At 54.5% G+C, this 19,285-nt stretch overlaps 1 protein-coding gene across 1 annotated transcript in view; it reads left to right on the forward strand.

Annotated features, from left to right (window-relative positions):
* Positions 1–5,170: 5,170 nt before the first annotated feature.
* The window catches only part of SLC12A7 (solute carrier family 12 member 7), a 40,835-nt gene continuing 26,720 nt past the window's right edge, over positions 5,171–19,285 (forward strand). The window contains exon 1 of the mRNA XM_049767905.1: positions 5,171–5,357. Coding sequence (XP_049623862.1) covers positions 5,198–5,357 — 160 coding nt within the window. The 5' untranslated portion in view covers positions 5,171–5,197. The remainder of the gene's footprint in view (positions 5,358–19,285) is intronic.

Consider the following 19,285-nt stretch of genomic DNA (forward strand, 5'->3'; position numbering starts at 1 on the left):
CAGCAGGCCCTGCCCACAGCCTCCTCCAAGCTGGATAAACCCCGGGTCACCCCCACACTTCACATGCAACTTGACTACTTTGTAACTTTTGGGCCAGGTTTGTGGTGCTCAGGATCACTACTGACTGGGCCCAGGGGACCGTTGGGTTCCAGGGATTAGATCTTGGTCAGCTATGTGCAAGGCAAGAACCCTCCTGCTGACCCCTTCACACACAAACGGGGGCAGTCTTCTGTTCCCAATAAACCCTCAAATCTGGGCACTGAGACTTTTGGGGAGACATGAAGAACTTGCACTTAGGGAACATCACGTGGCTGTGGTCTATGATCTAAGGAATTTTCTAGACATTTCCAACTTTAGGGATCCAACCATGCATCCATTCACCCATCCATTCATATGTTCATCCACTTGTCCACCCACTCACTCACTGATCATCCATCCATTCACCCACCCATTAATCTACCCATCCATCTGTCCATTTGTCCATTCATTCATCCATCTGTCCATCCACTCATACATTTATTCATCTGTCCACCCACTGATCATACATCTATCCACTATGCATCCAACCATCCATTCTTCTACCCATCTACCCATCTATCCATCCTAATCCACCCACCCATCCTTCCACTCTATATCCATCTACTTAACTACCCTCTAATAATTAATTCATCCACCCACCCATCCATCCATCCATCCATCCATCCATACATACATACATACATACATACATACACACATACATCCACCTATCCATTCACCCACCCATCCATTCATCTATGATCCATCTATCCATTTACCCATCTACCCATCCTACTGTCTGTCCATTGTCCACTAACCGGCCCAATGCTCAGTTCTCTATGCCTCCCTTCATCCCTCCATTCCCACACTCCCATTCCTTCACCTTGCACCCATGCACCAATCCACCCTCTTATCCACCATTCTTCTATCTTTGTTTGGACCTCCAGTGTCAAGTCTCATGGGAGGCACATGAAAGTGTCCCTCAACCCCTGGAGCTCAGCTGGCTGCAGATCAAGAGACACACGATTGCTGCATGTGGGAGTTCATGCCTCACCCTTGTTCCAGAATTTAAATGAATCAATTGCATTTTTTCCATGCTGTTTGAAATATTGGTGCTCAGAGGCCAGTCCCAACTCCTCTCACTGTGGGTCATAGCACACTTCTGGCCTGCATAGCATTAGCCCAAAAGATTCCATGGATTTTGGGCAGTTTGGAGATGGAAGAAAGCCTGGTAGTAGCACTGATACCCTCAGATGCCCAGCTAAGCAAACAAAGGTCTTATCCCCTGTTGACTGGGGGTTGAGGTGGAGCACAGGGGAACTGGCAGGGCAGTCCTGGACCTGGGAGATGCCAGGAGTGAGGCAGGCAGCACTCCAGTATCCCCAGTATTTTGAGGGAACATCCCTACATCAGCAGGACAGGGTAGGGCAGCCTCTCGGGCAGATGCTGCATTTCTCACTGAAACGAGAAGTTTCTTTCCATTTCTCAGAGCTGGCCACTTGGATGGTGCGCTGATGGAAACATGAGACCCAGGGAAGGATCTGGATGTGTTGGGGTGCAGTGATGGGAACATGAGGACCTTAGAGAAGGGACTGAGGGGTCTGGAGTCCTGGATGTGGATGGGGTTATGCTCATCTCCCTGGACCCCTCTCCAACTGAGGGATCTTCCTGTCTTCCTTCTGTCCCCAGCAGAAGAACAGCTGCTACAGCCTTGTGAGGAGTTGGGAGATGGGGTCCCTGAAGCCCTTCAAAATCCCAATAATGGGTTCACTGGGGGACTTCCAGGGCCCAGGTCCTGGACTCACACCTGCTCACCCCTCTGGAGGCCCAAAAAAGTCTCAGCTCCTCCAAGAGCCTCATGGAGACAAGAAGGTGAACATTGGGGCATATTGTGGCAGAGGTGGGCCCGCAGGGACCCCCTGCCTACCAACCTTCACACCACCTGTCTGTGACTCTCCATTTCCCCTATCTGTCTCTCTCAGGCTCAGTGTCTATATTTTTGTCTGTGTCTGTCTATCTGTGTGTCTATAGGTGTGTGTGTATATCTGTTTGTGTCCGTATGTCTGTGTCTATGCCTGCTGTGTCTGTATGTCTCTGTGTCCATCTATGTCTTTCTGTGTCTGTGTGTCTGTCTCTGCCTGTCTCTACTTGTGTCTGTGTGTACCTACATGTCTGTGTCTATGTCTGAGTCTGTCTGGTTGTCTCTCTGTGTCTCTATGTGTGTGTCTATCTATGTCTGTGTGTTAGGTTACACCTTGTTTTTATTTTTTTAGGTTACACCTCATTTTACCTAAAACAAAGATCACACCTGGTTCCTTTTTGTGTTTGTTTACAACTTAGATTTACTCCAAAACAGAGATTGTCTTACTGTAAACCTGAGTGGGTCTGGCTCAGGATAGACTGAACTATCTACACTTACTGCCTTACTGCCCCACCAGCGGGTGGTCTCTGCACTCAATAAAAACATTAGTCTGGCAGGCAGCTTGCGCTACATACGAGGTAGAAAACTGTCAGACTACATGTGTTTCACCCTCAGCCTGGTTTGGATTATTTTATACACGACTCTGATTCAGACTCATTCACCTGAGCTTGGGGGTGATTTTACATCTGTGTGTGTGTGTGTGTGGGTGGGTGGCTATGTCTGTGTATCTGTCTAGGTCTGTGTGTCTATCTGTGTCTGTGTGTCTGTCTCTCAGTATCTCTTTCTTCTGCCCACCTAGTCTAGGCTTTGTTGGTGGCAGAGCAGCCTCAAGGGACAGGAAGGAAATGTGACTGGTGGCCCAACACCCCTGAAGCCCCTGTCTGCTCTGCCCCAAGTCCCCCATCAACACCCCTGTCCTTTGCCCCTCCAGTCCCAGAACTTGGGTGTTATGTGTGGGCCTTGGCCCTAACCTCTCCAGAGACCCCAGTAATAGTCAGTGGAGCCTCATCTGTGTGTCCTGAGCACCCCTGGGCCTGGGAGGGACTTACCTTCCCTGTAGCCAATCTTCTGCTTGGGGAGCACTGGGGTGGCACCTGGGGGGGGGCAGTGGGCTGTGGCCAGTCAGTCTGTGTGATTCGTGACTGCTGTGACCGGCCTGGCTATAAATCCATGTAATAGATATAAAGGTAACAAGTAACGTATTAGGTGATTAATACAGGTGTTTTCAACGTGGCTATAAATTATATGATATATATTAAGGTAACAATGTATTGGGCTGTTCAGGTGGGGCTCTTGGGGCTGGTGTAGCACTAAGGAAGGACCGTGAGCCTCCCACAAATCCCCCTCACTTCCTCCTCCCAGAGTTCTTCCCACCTTTGCTGGCCCTTCCCTCCGTGAGCCTCTGGCCGTGGGTCCAACCTGATACCTGGAGCAGTGCCTAGAAGCTGCCCTAGTCGAGCCTGTGTTTTGCAAGGGACCAGCCCTTTCAGCCACAGACTAGACAAGGTTTTCAGCAAACAAAGTCATTCAATTTGCCCTGGAATATCTAGAAAATTCCAGAACAAGAACAAAAAGGGGGAAAGAAACCAAAAGAAGTAAAAACAACAAAGATAGACAAAGCCATCATTCTCTGCGGTGTAAAAGATCCCTGCGAAGCTTGTGAGGAGGAACTGGAAAAACGGTGCCGGTAGGGCAGGGCAGGGCAAGGCAAGGCAGAGCAGGGCAGTACAGAGCTGCAGGCGCCCTGGAGGAGGCGGCCCTCGAGGTCCCGCCCAGCGCCGGAAAGAGAGGCCGCACCCCTGGGAGGGATGGGGCTGGGCGAGGCGAAGCCCAGGCTGTATTGAGCACCCCTCCACTGAGACCAATGGAGGGGTCTCCAAACCACCTGAGGAGGGAGGGACACTTGCCCTGCATTCGACCTTGTTCTGAATCCGACACAGTTTCGTCCCCAGAATGGCATATGACCCCCAGACTGCAGGTGCCACTTCTGAGCACAAAAACAGGAGCAATCCCTGAGCAGAGCCAGGTATGACACGCCCTGCCAATACCTGCTTCAAGCATCCTGAATGGTCTGGAAAACAGCAGGGTCAGGGAAGGCACAGGGACTATCCACACTGGTGAAGGGGATCTGTGGGGAGACCCAGCAGGCTTCCTGAGCACCCTGAGACCCGGAAGGCTGAGCAGCAAAGAAGTGGGTGTGCCCTGTGCAGAAGGCTTGATGTCGAGCCTGTGGGTGCAGGTGTGGCTGTGCATGCGGGTGAGCCCTGTGAGGACAGGTGTAGCCATGTGGGTGTCCTGAGATCTGCTGCAGACACGAGCAGGTGACACAGGTGACCCTTTTGCTGCCACCAGTGGACATGAGAAGTCTAAGAAGGTGGGCTTGGGGCAAATCACTTCCCAAACCTGGGTCTCTCCCCTTGTTGACCTCACCTCTTCCCCTGCCTCCAACAGGAGCAGCACCTCACAGCTACCCTCGCCCCAACCCAAGAAAGGCTGTGGGTCACCTCTGACTAGGAGAGTAGAGCACTCTGCTCAGCCCAGGGCTGTGCTCCAGGGAAAAGTGTTGACTTTCTGTCCTGCTGGAATGCATGTGTGAGGGGTGGATGGGAGGCAGCCCCCGCAGGCCACCATGTGGGAGTCTGCAGGGCTGTAGCTGAGGTGAGCCCCCTTAGTTATCACCCTGAAGCTAGCCTTAGCCCCTCACTCACTGCACCATCCTGGGACCACTTCTTCAAGCTCTTCTGCAAATTCTACATTTCTGGCCTCACAAGGAAAGCATCAAGGGGTCTTGAGGGCCGAGCCTCGGGCCAAGCTGGGTCAGTGTCCTGGGGTTCCCAATTGTACAAGGGCGTAGGAGAGGCGCGTGTCTCCCCCATCCTCCCCATTTTGTCTCTCCCATCCTCCCCTGTCTCCCCAGCCTTCCCATCCTGGACATGGTGCTCGGTCCAGTGGCGAGTCCCTCCTTTCGGGGATGCTCCAGGCTCCCGGGCTTCCAGCGCGGGCCACCGGAGGGCCCCGAGGACAAGGTCGGGCAGGGCAGGGCAGGCCGGGCCAGCGCCCTTTACCCACGCAGGCCCCGCCCCGCACTCTCGCTGGATCTCTGGCCCCGGGGTGCTCGCGGCCCGCGCCCGGGAGGCCGCCCGCACCCCGCGCCCGCCCCGCCCGGGCCCCGCCCGCCCGCCGCTCCGCCCGCCCTGCCCGCTTCCCTCCTCTGCCTTCGCGAGTCCAGGACGCAGCCGGGCTGTCGCTAGGGGCACCATGTCCCAGCGCTTCATAGTGACCCCTGCCGAGGGGGACACGGGGACGCAGCACCCCAGCCCGGCCGGGACCCCGGAGCCCGTGCCCGAAGAGTCCAACTCGGAGACGCGCGGGGACGCGCTACCCATTCTGCGCTACTGCCACGAGCCGAACCGCTACGGTAGGGGTGGGGGGCGCCCAGCCTGGGGCGGGGTGTGTGTGGGGTCTGGGGCGGGGACTAGCGATCAGGGCAGGGGGGACCCAGCGCCAGGGCGTACGGGGCTGAGCGCGCATGAGGAAACTGTGCCGGTGCCCTCTGCCTTCTCTGTCCTGGCAAGGACCGACTAGAGGGACTGGAACCCTTGGGGGGCCTTGGACACCCCAGCACTGCCTGGTCCCCTGGGTTCTTCCCCTCGGCTGAGTTCCCAGCCCAGCTGGCGACCCCGGGTCCGGGGTCCCCCTCACTGTGCGCAGGGCTGCCCGTCTCTGGTTGTTTCCTGGAGCTGGACTCGGACCTGAAACCCGGCTCCAGGGACTCTGCTTTTCTCCCCCGTGGTTCCCGGTAACGTGGAGCATCACCTGTGGGCCTAATGCCGGACCTGCGTGGGGTGGTGTTAAGGTGTACGAGCTCTGTTGTCTGGGTGCTGCCTCTGGACTCTCCAGGTTTTGAACGGCACCCAGCTCATGTCCCCCTCCTGGATGGACACCCTTTGCCCAGCCTCATGCTGTGTTGCGGCCTTGACATCTGCCCGCCTGTGACTGCCTGCCCCTGCCCTGTAATGTGCCCAGCTGGGCTGTCCAGGGCACTGCCCAGACTCGGTTTCACCTCCCTTCGCCTCCATCCCCTCCAGCCATCCCTGTGTCCCGGCCCTCACTGCACCTGCTGACCGTGTTTGACAGAAGCCCCTGAGCCCTGCGCTGAGGGCCAGTTCCTGCAACTGTCACCCTGTGTGCCCACCCTCAGCGAACAAAGGTCCTTTGATTAGTTGGCGCTGTTGCTCCACCCTGACTCAAGTGGGCAGGAGGCAGCATTGCTGGCATCAGGCCCCTGGGAGGAGGCACCACCAAGTGCCAGGTGGGCCATCACCCAGGATCCCTCCTTGCTTTGGGGGCCCCAGATATCAGTGCAACATCTACCCTGTGCTAACACCCCCCCCCCCTCAGTGATGGCCAGACACAAATTCAGGGCACTGGCTGGCTGGACTAGCTAGGATTGGGGCAGCCCAAACCTTGTGCACAGATGAGAGGGAGAGGACAGGTGTGTGCATGCATGCAGGTGAGGGGAGAGGACAGGTGTGCACCCCAGGTGAAGAGACAGGACAGGTGTGTGCCTCAGGTGAGGTGAGAGGACAAATTGTGCCCCCGGATGAGGGGAGAGGACAGTTGTGAGATGTACATTCCCAAGTGAGGGTTGAGGACAGATGAGCTTCCCCAGGTGAGAGTTGAGGACAAGTGATCTCCCAGACCTGGTTCAGATTGGGGGGCATGTGTACTCTGCAGCCTTTTTTTTTTTTTTGGTCTTTCGAGCCATACCTGTTTGATGCTCAGGGGTTACTCCTGGCTAAGCGCTTAGAAATTGCCCCTGGCTTGGGGGGACCATATGGGACGCCGGGGAATCAAACCGAGGTCCTTCCTTGGCTAGCCCTTGCAAGGCAGACACCTTACTTCTAGCACCACCTCGCCGGCCTCACAGCCTCTTTTATAAACGGATTTGGGGAAGACCTTAGGCTTCTTTGTGGAAGCAGCAAAGCCCCATATCCAGATCCACATCTGGTGATAACCATCGTCACCATCTCCCTTAGTGCTCCCTTCCTTGCCCTTGCGGGGTCCCCTGACCTACAATGACACCTTGGCTCCCCGAATCAGGAGACCATCCCTGAAGCTGGCAACAATGGCAGAAGATTCTGGAGGCGCGGCCAAGGCAGCTGTGGGGGCGGCCATGCTGCCTCGGGCTGGAGGGACACAGCTCAGCTGTTGGAATAGAGATGCTCAGCCACAGCTTCCCCAGAGGGGGCACACTGAGATCTAGGGTCAGCAGTGTGCTCAGGTACCCCTGAGCTGCCCGTGTTCTCCTAGGGTCCTGACTGTCTTGGAGTTGGGATGAGCCTGGGCCAGGGGGCTATCTACAGTTCTAGAACTTGTAGGGCTCATAAGGGTGACCATAGAGCGGACCAGTGGGGAGGGCAGAGAAAGAGGTGCTGGCCAGGGGTGGGGGTATAGGGACCACGTACTTCCTGCTGGGGTCTTTGCCCGGTGTGTGAGTGTGTGCATGTGTGTTGTGTGGAAGCATATATATGAGTGTGTATGAATAAATGTGTTAGTCTGTCTATGTATGGGTATAATGGGTGTGATTGTGCATGAGTGTATGATATGAATGTGTATATATGTGAGTGTGTGAATTAATGTAAGTATGTCTGTTTGTGCATGAATGTGTGTGACTGTGTGTATGTGGGAGTGTGAATGAATGTGGGTATCTGTGTGTGAGTGTATGTTCATGGCTATATGAGTGTATGAAAATGTGTGTATGAGTGAGTTTGACTATGTGAATGAATTTATGCATGTGAGCATATGTGTCTGAGTGTATGAATACAAGTGTCAGTGTGAAAATGCGTGTGAACAAATGTATGTGTCTGAGTATGCAACTATGTGAGTAGATGAATACATATGTCAGCGTGTATGAATGTGTGACTGTGAGTATGAATACAAGTGTGAGCGTGTGTGACTGTATGAATATGAGTGTTAGTGTGAATGTATGTGTATGAGTGTGTGAGCGTGTGAGTGTATGACTGTATTGTGTGAATATGCGACTATATGAATACGAGTTGTGTGAGCGTGTCTTAGTGTGTGAGCTCATGCCTCCGTGTCCGTGAGCCACAGGGTTCGGTGTGGTGCTGCCTGGCCTGCTCTGCTTTCTGGTGCGTGAATATTTCATGTTGCTTTGCGTCTGCTGCCACACCAGAGGCCCTGGGCACGCCAGGGAGGCTGAAGCCTCCTGCTTCTTCAGGGGTTGGCTCCAGTCTGCTGCCCCCTCCCCTCTTCTTACCCATACGAAGACCTGGATCCTGGCCAGACGGGGCTGGGACTGTCAGGCTCAGAGAGAGCTATCTTGGGGTGAAGGGGCCAAGGCGATGGATGGGGTCAGAGCAGGGTGGCCAGGGAGAGTGATCGTCTCACAAGCTGCATGTGGAGACTGAGAGGCCCACAGACCAGCTAAGAGGATGCCCCAGCCTGTAGCCTCAGACTCAATTCTACAGACCTCCCCCAAGTAGCAGGGGGACCCCACAGAGTGGGCCTGGAATAAACCTGTGACCCAGCACCCCACTCACCACCTAGGCACAGGAGCACACTCTGGCAGATAGACAGACAGACACAGTCTGGGAGGGTTGTGCACTAACTGTACCCCAGTAGCCCTTGTGCAGTTCAACAGACATGGAAGACATGAGCAGTGGGGACAGTCAGGGCTCCTGGGCCGGAAGGACATGGGTGGGAGGGGCTGGGTGTGTATTTCCTGGGGGTGGGGGTGGGTCCTGGCTGGGAAGAGGAGGAAGTTCTGGGGGCGATGGAGGTTGACTGGCTGCCACATTGTAGCTTACGTGTATTTTCCTGTAATAGAAGAGCCCAGCTCAGTGCCCCCAGAATGAAGCTGAAAAGGAGGTGGGTAGGGTCCAGGCAGCTTCCTGCCCTGCCCTGTCCTGCCTGGCTTCATTCTCACCCAGCAGGCGTCCGGCATCCGGGCGTGTGCCAGGAACTGCTGGCTGGTCCAGGAAGGTGTGAATGCAGCGCTGGACCTGGCAGGAACTCTTTCCTGCCCCTAACCACCCTCTGGCTTCCTGCCCCCTCTCCTCTGTCCCCACAGGGACCCTGTGCCAGCCTGTGTTCCCTGGGAATGGGGTGACCTCCTGCAGACTCCAGCCAGCCCCTCCCCTCAAGGGGCTCTTTGGTCCCTGCATCCCAAAACCACAGTCCCACCTGGGCTCTGCCGTTACTCTGCCTTCCTCTGGGCAGGGAGGAGTTGTTTGCTGACTTCTCTGGTGCCATCTGGCTGTTGCCTAACAGGGCAGCCTGTCCCCAGTGCAGGACATTGCCCTGGCCTGCCTGTGACGCTGCAGTAAACAGAAGCTCCAGCCTGGCAGTATGGAGTGTGGCCTGGGGCTGGCTGTACACACACTGAGTGTGCTACCTGTCTGCACATGCCTGCTGCCTGTGTGTACCAATGTGCATCATTGTGCATAGGCACATGTAGGTGTGTGTGCACACACACAAGCAGGTGTGCATGTGCTAGTATATGACCTCATATAAACACACATGACACATGTCCATGCATGCTCATGTGTCCATGCATGTCTGTGTGAAGCACACATAACAGTGCAATGAAACCGTGTGTTCACACATACTCGCTAGTGTGTTCGCACACATGTGTGTGCTGGTATACACACATACACACATGCCTGTGTAGATATATGTTCACATGTTACTTGTTCAGGCACATATCTCTATGCTAGTGTGCTTGTTGTGTTCATGTGTGCATGTGCTAATATGCTTGAATACACATGTACATGTACTAGTGAACATGTGTAGAGGTGTGCTTGTGTACGTGTGTACTATTGTGTGCTCATGTACATCGTATGCATGTACTAGTATGTACTGAACATGTTTGTGTAGTCATGTGCATGCTTATGTATGTGTGTGCCTGTATACGTGTGTATGGCCAACAGAGCTCATCAACCACCTGGTAACCTAAGTTGTCTGTGAAGTTGTTGGTGCCACTTTCTGTTGGACCTTAGATATGGTTGTGCCCCCTGGAGTCCCTGGCAGATGTAGAGCTGAGAGCTTCATCCAGTGGCTGCTCCACATGGTCTGTGGAGCTGGATCCCTAAGGTGCCTCTGGGGTTGAGTGGGGGCCTGGAGCAGCCTCCTGGGTTTGGACCTCCTGCCTATGTTAAAGGCATCTGGCACCATGTAGCCAGACAGGTGGCAGAACTGCCAGGTGAGCACAGCGATGGGCAGGGGGAGGTTCTCCATTTAGGAAGCCACAGCTAGAGGCTGGGGCCCACTGTGGTGTCCACACTCAGAGGCTCCCATATTTGGGAGGAGCATCTGCTGGACTCAAAGTCCACAGGTTTAAATATTAACCTTACCCAAAACTGTCTTCACCAGCCCTTCAGAGCACTTTTGGAGCTGAACTGAGGGGTGTGGGCTGAGGGGGTGTGGTCTCACCACAGAAACATGAACCAACGCGCTCAGGAAGCAAATACGAATCTGTGTGTGTGTGTCTGTGCCCCACATAGATGCCTGAACACACAGGCACACACTGTCCGATGCTGCCCTTGTCAGACCTGCATCCGCTGATGGACCAATGGTGCCTTCGAGCAGCAAGGCCTGTGTTTTCTGACTCTGGAGACCGCTTCTCCCAGCCCACTTGGGGTGCTGGGAGCTACATCGGGGGTATGGGGTGTGGCTATCATACGCAGGGGTGTCCATGATTCACAAAGTCAGTTTGAGGCTCTGCATTGCGGCTAAAAGTCGAAGAAGGAACTTTTGGGCCTCGCCACTTCCTGTTTAGCAAGGATGGGTGCAGGAGGCGGGGTGTAGGCACTTCTCAGTGTTCTTCACGGTGACTTCCTCTGCCAGCCAGCCTGATGACCTGCAGCTGGCAGCAAACAGCAACACAGAGACACAAAGGACAAATATTGACACCTGGCAAAGGAGTCATGGTCCATGACATCTGTCCCTTGAGGTCATTGTGTGTGGGGGGCTATGGGGTCTGTCATCATCAGGTTCCCCTCTCACACCCTTTCACTACCAGGGGCTGGAAGCTCCCCACTGTGGCCAAGTCCCTGCATGAAGATGTGGGATGTAGTCCTCCCCAGCCAGCAGGCCCCAGTGGTCTCAGCAGGACAGAGGTGGTGTGGGCCAGGTCTAACTCGAATACCCCAAGGGGCAGTGAGGCAGGCGGAGTGTCCATCAGCAGGACTGTTCCCGTGGGCAGGTTCCTGTGGGCACTTGTGTGGAGGTTTCACTTGACCCGCCACCCTTTCCCACACAGGGCTCGAGCCTGGAGATGGCAGCTCTGGTCAATGTAAGTAGCCAGCTAGGCATTGGCAGTCTGGGCAGGTACCGTGGATACTGGCATGTGGCCAGGGATGCCATGGCTGATAGTCCCATGGGGCACCATCCCATACAGGAAGTGAAAGGTAGGACCAGGCAACAGGAAATGTCCAGAGAAAATCTTTGGATCCTTGGGACAACTCAAAGCTTCTCTTTTTCCGGGCTATAGCAATAGTACAGCAGGCCTTAGCTTTACACACTGCCGACCTGGGATGGACTCAGATTCGATCCCACCATCCCACGAGCCTGCCAGGAGAAATTTTTGAGCTCAAAACCAGGAGTAACCCCCGAGTGCTGCCTGGTGTGGCCCAAAAACAAAAAGACAAAACAAATCGAAGCTTCTCTTTTTCTGTTTCTTGGGGAGCCACACCTAGTGGTGCTCAGAACTTCCTGCTGGCTTATTCAGGGCTTAACAGAACTTCAGGGCTCACTCTTGGCCAGCTTGAGGGACTGTGATGGGGGTGCCAGAACTCTCATCTGGCTTGGCCACATACAAGACATGCATCCTGCACTATCGCTCTGCCCCACCATTCTCATTTTTTGGAAATGGTGTGGAATGTTCTAGAACTGACTCCTAGAAGACTTTCTAGCAACTTTGTCTCCAAGTTCACATCACGCAGCAGTTTTTAATGCCCAGAGGACATTGGAAGTCCATAGGACCCTCTGGTGTCATCCACAAGTGCACAGGACAAGGGTGGTGCTGTGACCCATGAGTGTGTGGTGTGCCTGTCAGTGTGACTGTGAGTATGACTGTGAGGGTGACTGAGTGTGGGATGTGTGAGTGTGACTGTTAGTAGGGGACAGTGAGGGTCATTGAATATGTGCCTATGAGTGTGGGATATGTGAGTGTGACTGAACAGGGGACTGAGCGTGTGACTGTGAATAGGAGACTATACGTGTGCTTGTGGGTATGACTGTGAACAGGGGACTGAAAGTGTGACTGTGAGCAGGGGATAGTGAGGGTCACTGCGTGACTGTGAGTCTCCCTCAGGGCATCTGCCCCAGACTATATAATGCGCTCTTAGTCTTCAGGTTTCAGAACACGGGGTGGGTTTTGCTCATTGAGCACTTGTAGGAGGGGACCTCTTGGGGACGAGGGAGCCACTGGCACTGACACACCCTCTGTCTCTGCTCCCTGGGCCTAGGCTTCCTCCCTGCCACCTGCAGGTTCCCCTGTGGCTTCATCATGCCCAGTTGCCAGGAGACCCAGCACAGCGCCCAGCACGGCTATCCCCCTGGATTAGAGCTGGGCATGGGGGGGTGTCGCTGGGCAGCGCCAGCTTGGCTGTCGCCAGGCCCCTGTCCCTGTGGGCTGCTGGGATGGGAGAGGCCACAGGGAGTGGTGCCTGCTGGGTCCATGAACCTGAGAGGAGTTGAACTATGTCCATGTGCATTCTCATGAGTGGCCAGGTGGCACCTGGGCACAGGGACATGCCCTGCACATGAGGCCATGTTTGAGTGAGGCCCCCACTTTGTGAGCCTGCATTATCCCAAAGGTCCACCCAGATCACATAGTGCAGTAGGAAAACTTTGGAGCACTGATGTCCAGAGTCTCTGTGGCCACTTGGGGGCTGTGATGTAGGGCTGCAGGTCTACCCAGGTCAGCCAGGCTTCTGTAGATCGCAGCGCCATCAGATTTGGGGAGCTGCCTTGAGCCATCAACATCAGTCGGCAACAGAAAAGGCATTCTGGGCTGCCAAGCACTGGGTTTTATCCAAAGGCAAGCTGGTCCATGCTCTGACTAGTGACTGCCTGAGGGGACAGCAGGTTTCTCTTTAAGGCTCTGAGGCCTGGATACTTCTGAGGGTTCCTTTAAGCCTCCAGTTTCTGTTTGCACAGCAGCCCCATGTGCACTGGGGGCTTGTAGCAGCCTGGAAGTGCCCTCCTGAGGACATGTGCAAGCCATCCTGAGCCTGAGTCAAGGGGCCCCCATGGGAGAGGCCTCCTTAGTGAGGTGGGACATCGGTGTTGACATGAGACCTTCGAGGTCTGGAGCCCAGGGATACCCAGAGTTACTTGCACCTGGAGGATAGGATGAAGTTGGAATGGGGCTGTGACTGGGACTTGTGTGTGCAGGGGGTGGGGGGAAAGTGGGGAAATGACTGAAATGTGGGCTGGCTGGGATTTGGCCTGACTGGGATGTGGCAGTGTGTTGCAGGAGCCCCAGGACAATGGATCTTGGACTGGAAACACCAGCCCTGTCCAAGTTCTTGTCACTCCAGGGGTCTGGCCTGCTCCCCATGACATGTCTATGCCATTGGTTTATGGTCCGAGTTCCAGCTGACCTTTAACTCTGAAGAATTGAGATGGCAGGTGGTTATCTTATACCCTAAATCTGGGCTAGGAAGCTTGTCCTGACTCTCAGGGTGCTGGATTGACTGTGGGGCACTGGCACCCCTTACTTTGGCATCAGGCCAGCTGCTCTCCAGGGCTCCCAGCACCTTGTGAGGCACCACTACACCACCATTAGGATCCTGCTGGCCTGGAACTCGGGTCCTTTGATCCTACCGACCCTGGCCCCACCACCCAGTTCTGTCACTGGCCCCAAGTGTCTGGCTGGGATGAAAACAGTCACAGCTGCTCTGCACCCCCTAATTGTGTCCCCAGGACCTCCCACAGAGTTTCTGGAAACCCCTTGGGTGGGGCTTACTGACCCATCCTGGTCATTGTATAATTCTGCTGCCGCCCATGGGCCACCAACAGGGACTCCTACTGGTTACTGCAGACCCCGGAACAGTCTGTGCTCATCCCAGATCCCCAGTTGTCTCTAGCGTATCCTGATTTTGAGGTACCACACTGAGCTCAGGTTGCTCCCCAATGTTTCTGGACAGTTGGCAAGGGTGGGGTGCTGGGGCCATGGGTGGTGATGGCATCCGCTGGGCCACTTGCAAGGCTAGTGTGAAGTCTGGACTATGTTCTGTCTCCTGTCTCCAAGCTGGGCGGCTATCGGGTCATTGGGCAGCTGCTGTGTGTGTGTGGGGGGGGAGAGGAGACGAGGGACATGAATTGTTAGTCTCAGAAAGTGGGGGCCTGGAAAGATGACACTACGGGCACCTGGCCAACCCAGGCTCCTCATAGGTCCCCTGAGCATAGCCAGGTGTAATTTCTGAACGCAAAGTACTGCAGGTGCACCCTGCAAACCTCAGGAGTTTGGCTGTGGATTGACTGGCCGCAACCCAAGCCTCACAGCACCCACTCCTAATCACAGGGGTGTCAGGGAGTCCCCAAACTGAACAGGGGGAAAGGGAAGATTACCTTGTTCTTGGGTTGCACTCACAGGTTCCAGTGCCAGAACTTGTTTCTAGAACCTTCCATGAACCTCACTGACTCTGCTTCCTCCTCTCCTGTGCAGTGCTGAGTTTAGGGGGTGGGTTGAGACAGCTGCTCTCCCCCCCCACCTCACCCCACCACTGTCTCAGGGCCTCATGATGGGCCCTAGTAACAGGCTGGCCAGCAGGGGTCAGGGCAGGACTACAGTGGAAAGGGACTCGCCCATTCTTGGGGCTTTTCACTTGCGGGAAAACTGCTTTATCCTGTCCTTTCTCCCCAGGAAGGTGCTCCCCCTTGCTCATTCAGCCCCTGGTGTCTGGTCTCTGTGTAGTCACCTTTAGACAGGACACCCATCCCAGGCACCCTGCCCTACTGATGCTGGCGCCTCGGCTTCTGGCATCTAAGGGTCTGGTCTGCTGTGGCAGTAAGTGCAGCTGCCAAGTGCCCTGCTGTGGTGGGTACTGTAGTCTCAGCACAGCCATTGGGGAGGGCCTGGCTGCCCGTGGTCAGTCCAGAGCTGTGCTCAGCAGAAACACCCCCTCTCCCCTACCTGTCTGTCTCTCAGTTCAGCTAGATTTGCTCCAAGAGGCTGTTGGGATCATGGAGACTCATGGTGGGTGGGGGGTGGCCAAGGTGGTGAAACTGGCCAGGAGGGCTGGTCCCTTCCCCACACTGGGAACAGGCACTGGGGCTCCTAAGGTGCCTGCTCAGCTGGCAGCCTAGGTGCCTCTTGACCCTGCAAGAGTGGGGTGTCAAGCAGGTGCTGGAGCTTGGCACCCCATTCTCCAGCAGGCACTGCGGGGGTGTCAGAACCTGGGCTTGTTTGGAGCTGCACAAATTCAGGCTCATATTTTACAAGGGTTGGGTCATGCCTGGCAGGGCACAGGGTTGACTCTTAACCCCGTACCCGGGTCATTCTTAGCAGGGTTCTGACTGACGAGGACTCTAAGGGGTGCCGGGGATCAGACATGTTCAAGGCAAATGCTTTAGCCCTTGCACCATCTCTCTGGCCTTCTGAAGTTTATCTTTGGAGTTGTAGCAAAAACACCCTAAAGACTGGATGGGCTGGGCGGAAGAGCGTGGCACAGAAGCAGGATGCAGCCATGGTAGCCAGGACTGGTTTCCCATCTCCAGCACTGCATCCGGTATGAGCATGGCCAGTGTGGCCCTAAACAAATACCAAACAGAGTCCTAGACTAAATCGGTGGGGGAGGGGCAGTGCAGCCAAGAGAGAACCAGACCGACTGCTTCAGCTGTGTTTCAGCCCGGAGCAGCAGCTGCACTGAGGCGTCCACACACGGGCAGCCAGGCATCAGTGTCTCCAGAATGTTCCATCTACCCAGGGACATGCATCCCACCTCCATGGGACATAGGAAGCCAGGTATCCCACAAAGCCAACCTTAGGGTCTCCCAGGAGTGGCCCTGGATGGGCTGATCATGGCCCTCGTGGCAGGATCTTCTAGAAACAGCTGGACATAGTGCTGTGGCATTTCTCATCCACTTGCCACAGCCTGCACCCCACCTGGGAGCAGGATGCATCCCTGGCTGGGTCTCACGCACTGGCTGAATGGGATGGTCTGGCTTCTCTGTTCCTCAAGAAAGTGCCAACTCCCAAGGCGCTCCTTGGCCATTGGCTGTCACAGCACAGGGCTATGGCTGCAGAGTGCACCAGTCCTTGCTGGTAGTATCCCACTCTGCCTGCAGCTGGTAGCTGCCCAGTTCCTCAGGATGGCAGAGCATTGGGGAAAGGTTCCGGATAACCCCCAGGTGTCAGCACACACAGGCAGAACCAGACAACTGTGTCCACACCGTCACAGAAGCCTGAGTATACTCACACACGACACGTGGGTGTACTCACACCCACACACTCAGACCAGCAGGTGAACTCACTTCACACTCACAGACAGATACGTAAGTAAACTCACACCCTTGGACCCAGGTCACTCAGGCTGGCACCCACAATCTCACAAGATAGTTTATGCTCAGATATATACATCACGACACTCAAAAATTCTCACACCCCTCTGTACTCTCTGAAGTGGTGCCTATGTCTCCCCCCATACTCACTGGACACATGCAGATGGCTAGTCAGGTGACTAGATTGGGAGAGAGCCCTGCCTGCAGCACCCCACTAGTGTGGGGCCTGTCTTGGCAAACATACCTTCTATCCTGCCTGTGTTTTCAGTTTTCAGGCAACCCCCAGTTCTACTTCCTCACCTATCCCTGTCCCATCCTGCTCCTACTTGAAAGTGCATCTTTTCTGGATTTGCCTTTGAGATGGGGGGGAGGGGGGAGCTTCCCAGGAAGTGCTCAGAAGATTCGGCTTTTGATCAATCTGTGTTGTTTGGGCCCAGAGGTGCTGGGGACTACTAAAACACACTGGCCATACTTGAGGAAACCAGGAGATGTGGAAGTGAATTGGCTCTTCTGTGTCCCAACCCCCAAATGTGTCCCTGGCCTTGGCTCTGCCTTTCTCATGGGCAGAGAGTGCTTTTGCCACTGTGAAATTGTTTTTTCTGTACTTGCTGTCCCTGCATGGATGTTCTTGGCCCGTGTTTCTGGAAGGATCTGGTGGTAGATGGGATGGGTTGGCTCTTGGAGCTGGACCCATGCAATCTTGTACTTTAATGATGACCAAAATCTTTATCTTCCTTGATGATGGCCATGACTGTGTCACACACTTGGTTATGGTACCAGGGACTCCCCTAAGAACATAGGAAGCAGCGTTTATAACCTTTGTACCAAGCAATATTGGGGAAAGCCTTCTTGTGACTACATGGTGTGTATGTGTGTACACGTCCCATGTATGTACATGACCTTTGTATGTACATGGAGACTCATGGTGGGGGGGAGGTCCAAGGTGGTGATACTGGCCAGGAAGGCCAGTATGTGTATGTGTATGTGCCCACATGTCTGCAGTGAAATCTGCCCTGAGGTCCTGGCCAAAGAGACAGCAGCCCTGGACACAGTTGTATTGCTCAGAAAGAGCAGGCAAGCCTGTGGCCTCTCTGCTGGAGACAAGGGAAGTCAGGAAAGCAGAAGCTGGACTTTGAACTGGAGGCTGCACTCAGTGTGTGGGACACTTTGGCAGTCACTGTTGCTGGTGTGTGTCCCAGGATCACTGCCAGATGAGCTCACGTGTGTTTGCAGGGATGCGTGACTGTGGCCAGCCCTGGTTCTGGTTGCGCATCTTGCCAGACACAGCATTTCGGGTTTGGATGGTTTCATCAGCTCTCGCAAAGTTTTTGCCAGGACACAAAAACTCCCAGACTCTCCTTTCCTCCTTCTGGGTTCCTGGGTGCCTGGTCACAGTCACTGGGACCTCAAGCAGTGCCTGTCTCCCCTTTCCCAGAGGGAATCAGAGTCCTGGGTGGGTCCCTTGGAGGGTGGCATATGACCTTGGGCAGCTATGACCACCTTATCTGAGCTGTGGGTAATAATAGGCACAGCGTGACAGCTCATTTCCCCTGCAGCTCTGTGTTGAGACACTTGGGAAGCGCCTGTTCCAGCAAAGTCCGGGCACCCCTGAGGTGTAGACAGCAGGGCAGCCAGGGGTCAGCTCCCAGCTGCCTACCCCAGTCCATCTCCTCCCTGAGAGATGTGTTCTGCATGTGTGCATGAGCCTAAGAACATGGATGTGTGGCTGTGTATACACATGAGCCTGTGTACACACGTGCACATGTATGTCTGAATGCATGAGGTGTCTTTCATGCTTGTGTACACACATGAACCCACATGCATGGACACACATACTTACACACACCTATGTACACACGGACCATGTACATCATTGTTCATGTACACAAGCCTGTGTACATGTCTATATACATGAATACACTGTGCATGTCCTTTTGTGGGTTTGTAATGAGTCTTACATTGTGCACATATGTTCATATGTATGCACATGTGTGGATATGTGTGCTCATGTGACTATACTAAATACTACTATAAATAAACACTACTATAAATACTACTATATCATAAAAAACTTTAATAGTACTATATCATAAAAAGCTTTTTTGTCATAAGAAGCTTTAAAGTGCTTCTTTTAAAGTGTTTCCTCTTTAAAGTGCTTCCTCTCTGGCTGAAACACTCCCCAGTGGCAACCCTTACTCTCTCAAGAAGTGAGGCTCTGTCGGAGGGTCCGAGCTATCTGGGGCAGAACAGGAGTGATGATGCGCTCCAGGCCAGGGTGTGCCCTTCTGTTTTGGGCTCTCCTTAAAGCCACAGGAAGGATACACTTAAAGGAAAGGTTTCTTCCTGTGTCCGGGAAGCTGAGCTGATGTGGGGAGGGGCCCTTTCCTGTGGCTGAGACCAAGGAGAGGAGTAAGTGGTGGACTGGGAGGTAGGTGCTGGGCACCCACACCTGAGACAGGAGCCCTGGGTCCCACCCTTGGCCAGTCCTAGGAATAGGCAGGGTCATGTGATAGTCCTGGGAGCAGAGGAGAGCTTGTGAGCATACAGACTTGTGAGTAGCCAGCAGAAATGCCTAATCAGTTAGGTCTCCCCTAGCCTGTGCGTGCTCCTGGTTGCTCTACTGAAGCAAATACAGCTTTTGCTCAGAAACTCCACCTGAGCTGACCCTATGGTCTTGTGCTCATGGGCTCTAATGACTCAAGACAGTCTAAGCTCCGGAGGAACTGCCAGCAGCACAACTGGTAAAGACCCAGGTGGCCTATGCTCTGCAGGGTGAGCCCAACAGAAACCGGCTAGGGGTCTCAAACCCGCGGC

The sequence above is a fragment of the Suncus etruscus genome, chromosome 2 (genome assembly GCF_024139225.1).
Source record: "Suncus etruscus isolate mSunEtr1 chromosome 2, mSunEtr1.pri.cur, whole genome shotgun sequence".
NCBI lineage: Eukaryota > Metazoa > Chordata > Mammalia > Eulipotyphla > Soricidae > Suncus > Suncus etruscus.